We start from the raw sequence: 15,837 nt of genomic DNA, 5'->3' as shown, positions 1-15,837 counted from the left end.
GGCACCTTTTACTACAATGCCAACTCTTCCTCTTCTTTGCTGCACTGTGTTCTAAGCATCATTGTCAACGTACTGTTTCCACACATGATTTCCATTCCAGGGTTGCATGGGAAGGGCAAAACCCGGTGAAACCTCATTTTCCTACTAGCTTTAAGCTCTGCTTAATTTTTTTTAAAGATACTTAATTAGGATCCTCCTTCAGGGAAAAAACATTTTTATTTATAATTACAAATAAAGCAAACAAAAGAAAGCCTTGAAGCACTCCAGCTTCAAAAGTTCTCTTCTGCAGCATTTACTTTGTGGGGAATGCAAGTTCTCCAAAGTCAACTGCCTAACAATATTTTCAGCTCACTATTTGTTGACTTATCTCTAGGGCAAGTCAAACAGGAAATGGAGATTTGAGGTAACTGCTCACTTGTTTGACATTAACAACCACGTGTGCAGAAAACTTGAAATATGCCAGGACAAGCTGTTAAACTACTAAGATGTGTTTCTGTTTTTTGTTTTTTTTTGTTACATTATAGAATTTTTAAAAAACCAAAAAAACCAATAGTGTGCTACTTGTGGTCAAATTCTGTTTGACTCTTTCAAAACTACAAGCTGTTTCACTTGGGGGGGGACTCAATCTCAGATTGGTTTGATTAATTATTACGTCATCATTTTCAAATGAACTGAATTGTCACGTTTGTTGATGTAATAAAATGACACATCTCTGTTTAATGCATGTGCATTGCACCGTAGAGAGTAGTCTTCAGGAATGTTCAAAAACACCACTGTGCTGTGTATTCATTTAGCTGGTGAAGAGCCTGATTCAATGTAAACTCACTTTTGTTATGTGAATGTATTGTGGCTTTTATGTAATATTTACAGTGAATTTTGTAGCACTAGAACGTTTTACCTTATTTTAGAGTTTTGCAGATGTTATTGTCAAGAGTGTTTTTCCTCTGTTTTTGGGCCCATTTTGTAGATTGTATATTCATTATGACCTAAACATAGGTTTAATTTTCATAATAACTATCCCTCCAATAGCCAGCTTGGTTCATAATCAAAAGAATGCCCTATAGCAGCTAAAGAAACTGAGTTATGAAATCATTTTCCAGTTCAAATTTCACCTCTGTCATGAACTCACTGGGTGACTAGGCAGGCCAGTCTTTCTCATCCTCCTCTGTCTTCCCATTTGGTATATGGAGAGTAATAATCATAGAAATAAAGAGTTGGAAAGGACCCTGAGGGTTATCTAGTCCAACCCCTGCAACGCACAAATCTCAACAAGATCATACATGGCATCCAACCTCTGCTTAAAAACCTGCAAGGAAGGAGTCCTCCATCTTCCGAGGGAGTCTGTTCCACTGTCAAACAGGTCTTCCATCAGAAACTTCTCCCTGATCTTTAGTGAGAATCTCCTTTCTTGTAACTTGAAGCTATTGGTTTGGGTTCATTCCTCCAGAGTAGAAGAAAACAAGCTTGCTCCATCTTCCATGTGACAGCCCTTGAGATATTTAAAGATGGTTATCCTTTCGTCTCTCAGTTTCCTCTTATCCAGGCTAGACATACCCAGTTCCTTCAACCATTCCACATAAGGCTTGGTTTCCAGACCCTTGATCACCTTGGCTGCCCTCCTCTGCACTTGTTCCAGCTTGTCAATATCCATCTTAAATTGTGGTGCCCAGAACTGGACACAGTGTTCCAGATGTGGTCTAACCAAGACAGAATAATGACTAGGGCCACATTCACACCATGCACACAAAGCACACCCTTAATAAATTATATCTCCCAGGACTATTTGAGGGAAGCCATGGCTGTTTAAAGAAGTACCATATATGATGTGAATCTAGCCTTACCCTTACAGGGTGATTGTAAGAAATATTTCTAGATAATGCATCTGAAGTCCTTTGAACACTTGAAAGTGTCATACAGATGTTATATATTACCATTATTTATTACTAGTCTAAAACACTTCCAGGAGCCACTTCACATAGAGTTGACATATGTCCTCGTTTTCCAGGACACTTTCTCTTTTTCATGGGTAGAATCATCATAGCTATCCATAGTTAAAAGTAGAAGATGGCAAATGTGTCCTTTTTTTGTTCTTTAAAATATGGCAATCCCACTTCACAAATTCAGAGGGATGAAGGTGGAGCAAAGAGTAGTCATTTCTTATACAACTGCTTCCTCTACTTCTTGGTAATATTTGAATAACCAAAGGTGGAGGGTGTGGTGGTGCTCTGTTTCAAAGGTTACAGAGAAATGCTGGGAATTCTCCAAATGTAGAAAGCCACCGCAAAACACAATGGATGTGCAGAATCAATAGTCCCTTGGCAATATTATCCAAAGGATAACCATGTTAGTCTCTTGCAACAAAAACAAATTTATTGTTGCCTAAGCTTTCATGGATATAGCTTCATGCATCTGATGAAGTGGACTGGAGCCCACAAAAACCTATACATAATAAAGATGTTAAGGTGCTGAAACACTTGTTTTTAATGATAATAGGCACTGTTCACCACCAAGAGCAACATTTCTTGTTGAAGGCCTGTTGAAATGAATGGCTTTTGCTGAGAAAGTTAAAAGTGAATATTTCTGAGTTTGTCGCAAGCCACTATAAAAACAGTGTAAAAAAAAAGTATTCTTCTCTGGCAAGTGCTCAATTAAATGTTGGTAATTAATCTAAATTACAATTGTGTTTTGGAGAGTTCTGGTGGCCCTCCTTACTTGCGGGGCTTGATACAGGTCAAGAGCACACATAGCACAAACCACTCTGAAGACCACGTTTGCATTTATATTAATGCAGATAGGATTCATTGCTTTGACAACAGTTGTAACACGTTTTCTTTTTCTTTCTCCCCTTCCCCCTAAAGTTGTAAGTTGTTCTTTTCTGTAACTATTGCTTTATTTTTCAGTTTCCCCCCTCTGGACAACATAGTGCACATTCTCTTTTCCTTGGAACTCTTCTTGCTTCCGTTTCTCTCTTTGCTTTCACATGACACATATTCCCCCCCACTCCTTTCTCTCCCCATCTCCTACTATAGGCCTGCGCCCACCCCATTTCTCAGCTCTGTGCTTCTTTATCTGTTCGTTTCCATAAGCACAGGTTTTACTGCAGTTCCATTTCTTAGCTGCTTCCCCCTTTTTGCTGCAACCCATACCATCGAAATACCAATCAATTCTCATTGCACGTGGATTTGTGTTGCATTTGACAGTGTGCAGTGCATCCAAATCTCACCCAAACTCCCCATGCTTCTATTTTGACTACTTTGAATGGCTGGAAAGCAGTTTAGATTGCTCCAAGCCCATAACTTTTGTCATCACTTTTGTGTAGTCCAAGAAAAACCTTTTCTTTCCTGGCACAATGAGCATTCAACTTACCTGGATGCCTGACCCCCTTCTGCTAGAACACTTGAAAGTTCTTAATAACTACCAGATTCCATTTCATTCTCAGCTGTAATCCATTAGCTCTGTCTTTGAGCTACAAATATGGGTCTGATGCAGGGTCCCCCCCCTCCCCTGGTGAACGATGTGTCAATCAGTTTTACTGCAAAGATGGTATCTAGTAGAGATGTACAATTTCTGGGAAATTCTGAAGCTTATGAAGGGGGGGACATTACTCCCAGGTTTGCTTGTTTTTAAAATTATTTGTTTTTTTGGGGGGGGGGGAGGGAGTTGAAAAAATGCAATACTTTTTAAAAAGTATTATTGGTTACTCCAGGAACCTAAAATGGATTATGTGTACTTGTACCACATATCTTAGTCCCTTCTTTTTTCCTCCACCAAGATTCTTGTCTCTATCTTGTTTCCTCCTTTTCTCCAGTCTCTAATTGTCATCTTCCCCCCCCTTATCTCTATTTATGGAGTTCAGTGGCCAGGGCTTTCTTTACCCAGGGGTGCAAGGGGTGTGGGGCACACGGGCACCGAATTCTGGGGTGTGCCAGGCTCCCACCACTGAAGCTGCCTAAGCTCTTAACTATCTGCCTGTTATGAAATAATAAATAATTTTGATCAAGCCAGAAAAACAAAATACATATATACCTAGGTATTACCGAAATATATACCTACCGTTTCAGCTTTGTGTGCTCATTTACCAAAGACACGCCGCACCAGCAGCGGCGCTTGTCATTCACAACAGCAGTGTTTGTCAGACTCAATGACGGCGCTTGTCATTCTCAATGGTGCCGTGCATGCAAAATTAACTCTTACATCATAATAAAAGTTAATTTGGGGGCTAAACTAAATTTGGAGGCGCTGGGCGGATCTTTGCACCCCAGCGGCGCATATGCTAAAGACTTCGCTGTCAGTGGCAACAGCACACAAATCTTAATTCCTCCCAGCAGTTCACATCTGGATGCTTGTTAGTCAGCAGCATAGATGGCTGGCTGTAGCAGACCGGAATCAAGGGAAAGGGTGAACAGATGTACTGGATGCAGGCATTTTCCTATCTACGCTCCCATTATCATCCCCGTACCATTGTCTCTTTTTTTTCTTCTTCATCCCTTTTGAGCCGGCACCCACAGCACATTTAGCAAACAAGAAAAAGAAAAAAAGTGAGAGAAATGGTTGGATTGAGACTTACGCCCTGGTTTAGAAACTTTGAAATGAGTGGTACAGTATAGAGATCATTAAATTACACCACACTGATCTCAGTGGAACTAAAGTGTGGTTAACAGAGTGATCCATATTGCTTGCTGCTGCAACCAAGGCTCTACAAAACATGGAGCTCGCAACAGATCTGTAGCAGATTCATGGCAGCTGCAGTGGAAAGTGAGGCTGGTAGATCTGAGTTCCGTGCCAATTTTAGGTAGTAATTTGGCCCATGGTAGACCCGATGCTGTCAAGTGCTGGCTGTGGGAACACTTCAGGAACCCAGGCCAGCTATGCCTTGCCCTCAGAACACCCCTTTTGGGTGCTTTCTGCTGGACTGTGCTGGCAGTGATACTGCCAGTGAACCACCTTTCAGAGAGCAGGAAGGGGCATCTCTTCCAGCAGGAGGCCAGCTGAGCTGGCTGAAGTGAGTGGAGGTAAGTCTATACTCAATCCAAGTCCCCCTCAGCTGAGCAAAAGAGGGGTTTGGATTGCAGCCTTGCTTAGTCTAGGTTCAGTGCAAAATTAGTAGCTCAGAGTTTATCTTTGTGTCCTATGGCTAAATCAATCCTCTTGCCCTCTGTTATCAAAATGATTGAACTGGTTACTGAAATTCTGAACACTCATACTGGCATTTTCTAGAGGTTTAGCAACTCTTGTTTTATGGAATGTTAAGCTAGATATTATATAGTCTCAAAACGTGTGACTGGTTATGTAAATTGTGTGTTCTCTGTTACTATTATGAATAAAGCATATCTACAGAACTAACTAATGGATTGGAAACCCAGCATTCCCATACAGTAGCTACCCAGACCTGTGAAATACCTGATGTGTCAGAACAACCACCGTTGCCAGCTCAAAGGTCTGTTTCTCTGTCCTTGTTCTATCCATACATGGGTCACTGACATGACTAAACTTTATTGTGGAAAACCGTTTAGCACCACACATGATTGCACATGACACTTGAAGAAGTCATTATTATTCTCAAGTAGTTAATCAGACTTGCACTAAATTTGATAATTAAGCAAGCATTGTCCTTGTCACAATTGTCACTGCTTAATGGCACTGCTTTATTACTGGACCAGTGGATTCTCACTCCCTATTTTGGAAAATGATGGACCCAATATACTCACTCCCCATGAATGGTACTGGACACAGCCAGCACTCCTGTGTGTTATGTGCATGGGAAGATTTTAATTGTGAGGGAAGCATTATTGTGAAATTTTTTTTTTTGCACAGGGCAATGCACACAGCAAAAAGCAGGGTGCTGTGGCAAACTGGATTGCTCTTATTCATTAATTTTAAGAAAAACAACAACTTAAGAGCTAATAGTGCGAATGAGATATTGAAGCTGTATATGTGTATTCCATTGGCCAAAATAAAAGTTATTTCTGTATTGGACTATGATTTGTTCTGAATGCCCTTGCCATTTTTACTGAAATTTCCATTATTCAATTTCAAGTGTGTTTTCAAGGCATGCAAAACATACTCAGCTTTTAGGATCTCGCTATCACTATTACGAAACAAACTTGAAAATTCTCACCAAGGTCTGAATTGCATTGTGAATTCAGCTTTGACTGTTCCAAATAAGTTCTAGAAAATGCTGCAACCTTCTGCTTTGGCAGTGGCTACCTGTCAGTGCCAAACTCTTGTAGACTTGCTGTCACCCCAATGGATTAATAGTTTTGTGCACAAATGCCATCTGTCAAATCACATTTAGATGTAGAATTTAACATTTTCTTCATAAACTTGACTTATTCTCTAATTTTGGGGGCGGAATTGAAACAAACTGCTATCTATCAGGGGAGAAGCAACTTCAAGTACTTCTGTGGTAACAGATCCAGCTCTTATCACTATTTCTTCAACCAATCTTCCTGGTCCTAATCTTTCTACTACATCTCACAAGAGGTAAATACTTGCTGTTCTTTACTGGATTATTGGTTTTGAAAGTTCTTCCTTTGCCTTATTTACTTCCTGTTAATGGGAAAGTGAGTTATCCCAGTTGAATAACACCTTCATATCCATCAGTGGTGAACCCTTCTTATCGGGGGGGGGGGGGAGAGTCATTCCCTTGACAGAAAACCTTTAAGGGCTGTACGTTGGTGGTGGATAAGGCCAGAGACAAAAAGTCAATGGGGCAGTAGGTGCAAATCCTACCTTTGCATATTAGGCAGCATTCCAGCCACGCAAAATTTCAGACTTACCCCCACCACCTAGCTCTTTTCTTTCCAGACAACCATTACCACAGTTCAAGGACACATTCCAGCTCAGGCATGAATTGCAGCCAATAAAGGGGTATGGCTTGGGGAGAGTGCTGGCTGTGTAGAGTCCCAGCTTAGTTAGACAGGGCTGCATTTGGCCCCCAGGTCTGATGTTCCCCACCTCAGACATAGCTAATCCCAGAAACTGCCAGCACAAATAACAACAGAAACTGTGTATCCTTATTGGAGTCTATGAATTAGCCTTCTGGTCAATCGTGTGTACCTCTCAAATTCCCCCATTGATTTCACCATAACTGGTTAATCTAGCCCAGTGTTTCCCAACTTTGGGTCTCCAGTTGTTTTTGGACTACAACTCCCTCATCATCCCTAGCTAGCAAGGTCAGGGATGATGGGAACTGTAGTCCAAAAGCAGCTGGAGACCCAAGGTTGGGAAACACTGATCTAGCCCAGCATTTTGTCTTCTTTGTCGACAGACAGATATTTGCGGATCCTACATGAGCAGAAATTGGTTGGAGATAGCCATGCCTGTAAAGTTTGCCAAATTAACCACGTAGTATGGGAACTGGGTGGGACGCGGGTGGCGCTGTGGGTAAAACCTCAGCGCCTAGGACTTGCTGATCGCATGGTCAGCGGTTCGAATCCCCGCGGCGGGGTGCGCTCCCGTTGCTCGGTCCCAGCGCCTGCCAACCTAGCAGTTCGAAAACACCTCCGGGTGCAAGTAGATAAATAGGGACCGCTTACCAGCGAGAAGGTAAACAGCGTTCCGTGTGCTGCGCTGGCTCGCCAGATGCAGCTTGTCACGCTGGCCATGTGACCCAGAAGTGTCTGCGGACAGCGCTGGCTCCCGGCCTATAGAGTGAGATGAGCGCACAACCCTAGAGTCTGGCAAGACTGGCCCGTACGGGCAGGGGTACCTTTACCTTTACCTTTATGGGAACTTAAGCCAACTCCAGATACATTTGTGCAATTGCTGGGGGTGGGGTGGGGTGGATACTGAGAGAACTTCTGGTGTTAGAAACTCTGTCATTTTCTTCTTCAGAGAACTTTTTTTCAACAATCCATTGGAGGCCTTGCCCAAGTGTGCACCATATCCACCTGCTACTGTTCATATTTTAAGTGATAGCAGCCAAGTAGCCATTGTGTCCAAAACGGCATCAACCTACACTAGGTAGTTTCATACTAATTTATTACATTCTGTTCAAAGCATATCATAAATTATTTTTAAAAACTGTTTATTGCTTATTCTCTGAAGCTCGCAAAATGCCTGTCAAACTTTGGTGAAGAACAGCGAATGTTAGGCTTCCTAAATTTTCTCTCTGCCTGCCTGTCTTCCTCTTCTCCCTTTCTCCTCAACTTTCTCCACAGTCCAACTTCCCTACTTCTGAGACCTATCCTACAGCTCTGCTCTACCTCAGGTAGTTGCTCTGCCCTAGCTTCTGCCAACCTAGCAGTTTGAAAGCATACCAGTGCAAGTAGATAAATAGGCACTGCTGCAGCGGGAAGGTAAACGGCATTTCCGTATGCTCTGGCTTCAGTTACAATATTCCATTGCGCCAGAAGCGGTTTAGTCATGCTGGCCACATGACCCTGAAAGATGTCTGTGGACAAATGCCAGCTCCCTTGGCCTGAAGTGAAATGAGCACTGCACCCCAAAGTCGCCTTTGACTGGACCTAACTGTCCAGGGGTCATTTACCTCTACCTCTACCTCAAGTGACAGTCTGTATCCAGAATGAGTGAGAAGGGGGAGGGGAGGTATTTCACTCTGCTCAGACATTCAATGTGATCAAGAGATGGAAGTTCAAAATGTCTCTTATGTATGATCCACTTTTGCTGAGGGCAACAACAAATTTCTTTGAAGCTCAACCAAAAGCAAATGCTACTTGCTTTCATGTCACAGCATTTGTGCTTTCTTCATCACTTCCTGAAAAATTCAAACAAGTCACAAACTATTCTGAATTGGTTGTGGTGTAGAATGTAACTGATGGCAGTGCAAACTTTTGCATTTGGCTAGTCTGAGAACATGCAGTGCCCTGAGAACAGTTACCTGTAGTTCAAATGTTCCTACAGTAGATATGCTGTTGTCCACAAGATGGCAGCAGGGCTCAGTAACAGCAGAAACCACAGATTTTCTGATCAATAGTTCCCATGAGAATCAACGTAAAAGGCAAATCTCTGCTTGCAGTGGTATTTCATTAGAAACCCAAGTTAAAATAGCTTCTGTACACGGACCTAATCTTCAGTGATGCTGCCATCTCTCCCATCAGCATGTATAAGCATCGTTGTAAGCCGCTTAGAGGTTTTCTTACACTCAAACGGTATATAAATTTTGTCAAATGTTCTGTATGACTGTTGAAATTTGCGTTGTGTGTACTCCAGACATATGCAGTCTGGTTGGTATAACACTGGAAATGTTGGCGCACAGGTTTTCTTAAAATCCTACACTGACTGATCTTTCTGAGTTGTGTCAAGTGACCCTGACTCAGTATAATTTTTAGTTCTCCCTTCTGACCACCATCCAAGTTCTGTGTTAAGTATGGTAACATTCAAGTTCAGGGAATGAAATTGGGCGTATAATTTTTGTCAGTTACGAGCTGGAGGAGTGCCATCTCCAGGAAGGAAACCATGACTGCCTTCGCATTCTCGTTATCCAAAGTTGACTTGAGTTATCCAAAGAAGGAGGGGGGGGGAATTGGACATTTGGCAAATATAAACACCGGATATTTGTATACCACAGGTCTTTTGAACAGATGTAGTTCATTAAAAAAAACACATGAAAACCCTACCAAGCACCGTAACTGTTTTTTTTTTTTAAAGCAATTTATTAGGTTTTACAATAAAAATAAACATAGTAAGCAATATAACATTGATCTTAACATATTTTCACATTTTCTTTGGACTTCCTCACATCTCCCGCTCCCACTTTCATCGTTATAACATTTTGTCAGCAATTTATCATCTTATTTAAGTTCTTATATCCCTTCTATATTTCATAATCTTATAATTCTCAGAAGGAGCTAAATTTCACAGTCTTACTTATTTTCTTAAAAACTTCTAAATTTAGTGGTGCTCAGTTATTTTGATCTAGCATCTTATTTAGCATTCATTCAAATTGCAATACTTTTGTAAATAGTTCTTAAATTTCTTCCAGTCCTCCTCAATCCTCTCTTCTCCCAGGTCACGGATTCTGCCGGTCATTTCAGCCAGTTCCATGTAGTCTATCAGTTGTATCTGCCATTCTTCCAGTGTGGGTAGATCTTGAGTTTTCCAATGTTTTGCGAGAAGTATCCTTGCTGCTGTTGTTGCATACATTAAAAATGTCTGGTCCTTCTTTGCCACCCCTTGGCCGACAATACCCAAAAGGAAAGCCTCTGGTTTCTTAGTGAAGGTATATTTGAATACCTTTTTCAGTTCATTATAAATCATTTCCCAGAACGCCTTCACTTTAGGGCAAGTCCACCAGAGGTGGAAGAACGTTCCCTCACACTCTTTGCATTTCCAACACTTATTATCAGACAGGTGGTAAATTTTGGCAAGTTTGACTGGGGTCATATACCATCTATAAATCATTTTCATTACATTTTCTTTCAGAGCGTTACATGCAGTAAATTTCAATCCATTACTCCACAACCTCTCCCAGTCCTCAAACATGATATTATGCCCAATGTCCTGTGCCCACCTTATCATAGCCGATTTAACCGTTTCGTCTTGTGTATTCCATTTCAACAGCAAGTTATACATCCTTGAAAGTACCTTAATCTTTGGTTCTAACAATTCTAACAATTCTGTTTCTAATTCCGATTTCTCCACCTGGAACCCTAGTTTCTTATCATTTTTAAAAACTTCTTTAATCTGAGCGTAATGTAACCAATCTCGCACTTTGTCTTTCATTTTCTCCAAACTCTGCAATTTCCAATTGTCTCCATCCTTTTCTAGTATTTCCCAATATTTTGGCCATTTAGCCTCCATATTGGGTCTTTTTCGGGCCTTGGCTTCCAAAGGTGAAAGCCACCTTGGTGTTTTAATAAAACACCAAGCACCGTAACTGTTGGTTACGCTTTTTATTAGGTAATATTTAAATAAATAAGTATGGTATTTGTGTTTAATGTATCATAATTCTTGTTGAATTAAGGTCAAGTAGGATAAAAACTGGTTCTCCAGAGCTTGCCCCAGCTGCTGCAGGGTTGGGTGCAAATGAAGCTGATAATAAAAGGAGCCTACCCATGACTAGTACAGTGGCAACTCAGACATTTGAGACACTTATGTCTCCAATTGCTCCAGAGGAATCTACTTTGACAGTCCAGACTGGGAAAACTGCATTGGCGCCCCCTCTTCCTGGCAGGTATTGGAATCCTAGAATTTTGAAGACCAAATTACTTCCTGTGCTTTTTTTTTTTTTAAAGGGAAATAAGGCTCCCTGTATTTATTTTGTGTGTGTGCAAAAGCATGACAAGGGGGAGGTTTTGGTTTTATCCATAAAAGTTAAACTGTAAATGTAAATGCTTTTCTTTCTGAAATGCCAAGAATACATTGCAGAAAAGTTTGTCCAACAAAAACAGAACAAAAAAATTAGTAAATATGGACGGAGTGACATTTTCAATAACAGTAAGTCTTTGGCCAGGTAAACTGGCCACAAGGGAATTATTGGAAGCTTAACCCTAAGCAATAACAGCAATGCTGTCAACGTCTACTGATTGTTCTGGGGAGTCTAGTAACTTTGAAAATATATATATTGCTTCTGAATACTAATGTTGCTCAAAATAATCTCATACATTCCCCCCACCCCCGGTTGCTGTTTTTATGAGGGGTCAGCTAATTTTCTTTTAACATCTGAAGTGAGTTATTCATTACAAAATTCAAGCTCTCTGTCCCAATGACCTGAAACCAAATACTCCATGCTTAAATTCATGGAAGACGATCAGAGACGATCATGCATCAAATTTTCTTTACAATTGCCTTATAAAAGCCACCATGCTGATTTGAAGCTTTAAATGAATTATGGAGATACATCTTAAGAAGATCAAAAGGAAGGTCTAAACCTGATACAAAGTTTAAGCTTGCTTAAGCCTATTGAAACCAATGGACTTCAGCAACCCCACTGAAATCAGTGGGGGCAAGCATGCCACATTCTGTGTTGGATTTAGATTCGGACTCTCTATTGATGACAGAAACTGCTTCAGACTCAATAACATTCTTAGGGAAGAAAAAGTGGAAAATGCATAAATTCAGTCAGCCAGGCCTTGCTGACTTTTCCATACTGGGTTGGTAGTGCAGGCTGAACTTCATTTTTAATGGCTACGATTCCAGTAACTGCATATCGATCAAAGATGCACTTGGATATTGTGAGAACTATGCCATTGACTAGTCCAACACGTTCAGTACTGCCCTCCTGGTCGGTCGGGAGACTCAAAGTCTTTCTCCAGCCTGAACATCACAGTGACTGATGCCTCAGAGACATCAGCACACTTCAGGATCAGCAGAGTGTTAGCAGTCAGCGTGACAGACTCAGTAGCACAGCAATATTGGCTAAACTGCTTTATTTACATATAATACACTTGGAGCATGCTGACTCAGCTCCTTCCTCATCAGCATCAAACAGCAAAAAGAGAGAGAACACAGGACAATAATTCTACATCACGGAAACACAGTAATATAAACATCCTGTCTCCATCACATCCTACTATGTGGAATGAAAACATACACCGTCATGTGATAGAACAATTCCATGACTGCAACACGGGGAAAGAATCCTAACATACACACACACATAAAATGCTGCATTATTGCAATTAGATTAGTCCAGGCAGTTTTTAAAGAGAATGTGAAGGCAACAGTTTTCCTGTTTTGTCTCGATTAAAATATGAGAGCCATCACCACTGCATGGGTTGAACATGGTCGAACTCCCATTACAGAGCCAACTTTAAAAGTCTCTGAAGCAGTTATGAAAATTTCATTAATGAAATTGTACGCTAGGTGGCTTAAATGTCTCCCCCCCAAAAAAAATCATAGAATCATAGAGTTGAAAGGGACCCCAAGGGTTATCTAACCCAATCCCCTTAAACGCAGGAATCAACACATGGTCCCCCATCCAATGTGCTAGCGGTTTTGTTGCTGCTTTGCTAGGAATGAGCTTTGAAATTACTTCTATAAATGTGTCTTGTATATTTTATTTCTCATTTCCTTTTTCTCTATCCTTTCGCTTCCTTGCTTTTTCTCCATTTGAACTGAAGCTTCTACCCTATGAAAGAGCCACTGGAAAATCCACTGGGAAGTAATGTAATGTTTGCTCCCATCCCCTCTACTTTACTTCCAAAGGTGGAATCATCACAAGTTAAGAGTGCCGCTGCTGCTGTGTCTGCTGCAGTTGCTGTACGGAGGTCTGGAATATCTTTGTATCTCGTGGAGGGTGGGAGGTGCAATATGTTCATTTGCAAGTGGTGAAATTCAGTGGTACTAACTTAACAGAGCTGGTTCAGACATGATGCTAAAACATTTTGCTTTAGTATTAGTACTGAGGTAGCTGCAAAGATCGTTTCAGAAAGTTCTACTTACGTTTTTAAAATACTGCCATTTGCCATGTTGTCTGAACATGGATAAACTGGCTGGTTAATGAAAAGAAGCCAAATTCAGATGACAATGTTCAACTACTGTTAATATAAAACAAGTGGAAGCTGCTATCACCATCATGGCTGCTCAGTAAGAAACCAGAGGGTCAAGGCTCTGTTTGTTTTGCTTTAGTACATAGTTGTGTGAATTCAACCAGTGTACTAGCATTTTACAATACACTCAAGATTCAGGGACATAGTATGAGATATTATTTGTCTTTTGAAACCCCACATCATTTCCCCAACCGAGCGAAATAATTACTTGAACATGCACCAGAGGGAGGGAATATATTCTTTAGTAATATAACTCCTTTCAAATATACACAGCAGAAGCTGAAAAGGCATGAATTGTAAGTTAGCTCTGCTCATTTCTTGAACACATCACACAAACCAAAATTCAGTCTTTTACCTTGGGGTTTTATAATGGATGCAGAATCCAGGATGTGTCACTCTAATTATTTAAATGAACCCATACAAGGTGATTTGGATGCACTTAGAAATTTCTGTTCATTACTTTTGAACAACTATCCAGCCCAGCCTTCTAATTTTGATATAGTGATGTGTCCAAAACTTGGAATTATCTGGTTCAACATAGAATTTTGCATGCCTCATAATTCTCAAGCAGCAATGTTATTTCCCTCAAAAAGAAATATTTCCAGTGAACGGAGAAGCATATGGGAAGAGGGTTTTTTGTTTTGTTTTTGGCTTGCTATAAGTTGAAGCTGTCACGAAAATACAGGATAGAAGGATAGCTAGTAGAGCTTAGTAAAGCCTTTGCAGATGCTATTATTGGCTGCTGGGATTAGAAAGCTTCTCAGAGCCTGGTGAGTCAAATTTGGAGGCTGCACATCTTTCCTTTTCTCAAAGGCTCAGGAGCATTGTATATTACAACCAGAATCATGAGTCAGTTTAAAATTATTGGGGGACAGGGGCGGTGTTAAGAGGTGACAAAGGGCCCCCAAAGCCTGGGTCTCCTGCCCCTTTCCCCCTACTTATAGGGCTGTTGAGGCCTCTGTCCAAGCCCTTAAGTACTTTTCAACACCCCTGTTGGGGGGCTGTGAGTAGAGGGAGCATTGCCTTAGAGTTAGCGACTCATTTCTGAATTGCACTGGATAGTTCGCCTCTAACAACTGTAGCATGTCTAGTTAATCTTCTACTTTGCGAGTAAACCAGCTGCCAAAGTAAATTCTCTTTAAATGCTTACCAGACTCTCTGATCACAGTACCTATCGTTCACTGTTGGATGCCCTTCTCATTACTCCTATTATCAAACCACCAACTCTGGAAAGTACAAGACCATCAAGACAATCAGCAAGTGCTTTTGAGATGCAAAGAAACTGGAGACCGTAAGAGTGTGCGACAGGAATGGTTTTGCAATCCTTTGACTTCTTATCTTCTAACTTGTTAATGGACTGTCATGAATTAATGCACACTTACGTATACCACTCATGTAGTACTTAGCTCCAGCAATGGAGGTCTTCTTGCGGTTTATTTTCACCAGTACTGATCAGTCACTATTAGCAAAATATCCATTACAACCTAATAGAATGGGACAGGGAATCTTGCTGCATGGGGGGAAGTTTTGCTTTGTGTGTGTGTGTGTGTGTGTGTGTGTGGAGGTGGGGGGGGGCGCAGAGCTGTTAATCACTAAAAAGCTGTCATCATAAATTGTGCAGGTTGGTGGTGGCCTTCCAACTTGTCTTGAATTTGTGATGTGCTGCATAGCACCGAACTTTTTCCCTTAATTTAAAAGAGGTGTGATCTTTTTGTTAACCACAAGGTGGGAAAATATTACCAGAGTGGAATCAATAGTTTTGAATGAGGTACTGGCAACAGCTCCATCAGTGAAGAAGCCACATTATTGTATTATTGGAACAGAGAGTCTCTCTTTCTCAGATATTCACTGACTTAATCTTATGAGGCTGTTACTGTCGGTAAATGGGGAGCAAATAAATGGTTTTATACACATTTGACAGCTACTCCATAAAATGTTTCATGTTTCCTTGTGGGGTGGGACATTTTGTTCTGTGTCATACTTCCTGACCACAACTATGGTAACATTAGACCTAACTTTCCTTGGACGCTTTATTTAACCTACAAACCAGACGTCTGTGTTTTGATGGTTTAGATGCAACTAGCTCATTTATTGTGTCTAGCAAACTAGTTTCCTTTAGCTTGGCATACATGGACCATTTCATTATTAACGTGCCTCAGGAGCAGGCATAATTCTGAATATCCCAAGTCACAGTATACAAAGGATTTTGTTTTGTTGTATCATAAATTCCTTAAGAGCAGTGAATGTCTGTTATGTATTCCACAGCCAGATGAGTGTCTCCCCTCCCCCCCCCATTTTTTTTGATGTGCAACTTTCCCCCCCGTACTTCATAAAACTTTGTCCTTGTCCCTCCCCAAATCTGGGTTGTTATGCCAGTTCTAGG

At 41.0% G+C, this 15,837-nt stretch overlaps 1 protein-coding gene across 6 annotated transcripts in view; it reads left to right on the top strand.

The window, feature by feature from the left end:
- The window catches only part of PDLIM5 (PDZ and LIM domain 5), a 127,010-nt gene that overhangs the window by 75,261 nt on the left and 35,912 nt on the right, over positions 1 to 15,837 (top strand). For 5 of the 6 annotated variants that reach the window (XM_081020757.1, XM_081020760.1, XM_081020761.1 and 2 more), the window contains 7 exons: positions 374 to 403; positions 5,327 to 5,437; positions 6,379 to 6,483; positions 7,837 to 7,965; positions 10,928 to 11,137; positions 13,026 to 13,172; positions 14,608 to 14,745. The exons of the other annotated variant lie outside the window; for it this stretch is intronic. In XM_081020757.1, coding sequence (XP_080876883.1) covers positions 374 to 403; positions 5,327 to 5,437; positions 6,379 to 6,483; positions 7,837 to 7,965; positions 10,928 to 11,137; positions 13,026 to 13,172; positions 14,608 to 14,745 — 870 coding nt within the window. The remainder of the gene's footprint in view (positions 1 to 373; positions 404 to 5,326; positions 5,438 to 6,378; positions 6,484 to 7,836; positions 7,966 to 10,927; positions 11,138 to 13,025; positions 13,173 to 14,607; positions 14,746 to 15,837) is intronic. 6 annotated transcript variants of the gene reach the window in all.

This window comes from Podarcis pityusensis (genome assembly GCF_964106645.2).
Source record: "Podarcis pityusensis genome assembly, chromosome: 9".
In the NCBI taxonomy this organism is placed as follows: domain Eukaryota; kingdom Metazoa; phylum Chordata; class Lepidosauria; order Squamata; family Lacertidae; genus Podarcis; species Podarcis pityusensis.
This window is presented reverse-complemented; position numbering and strand designations above follow the sequence as displayed.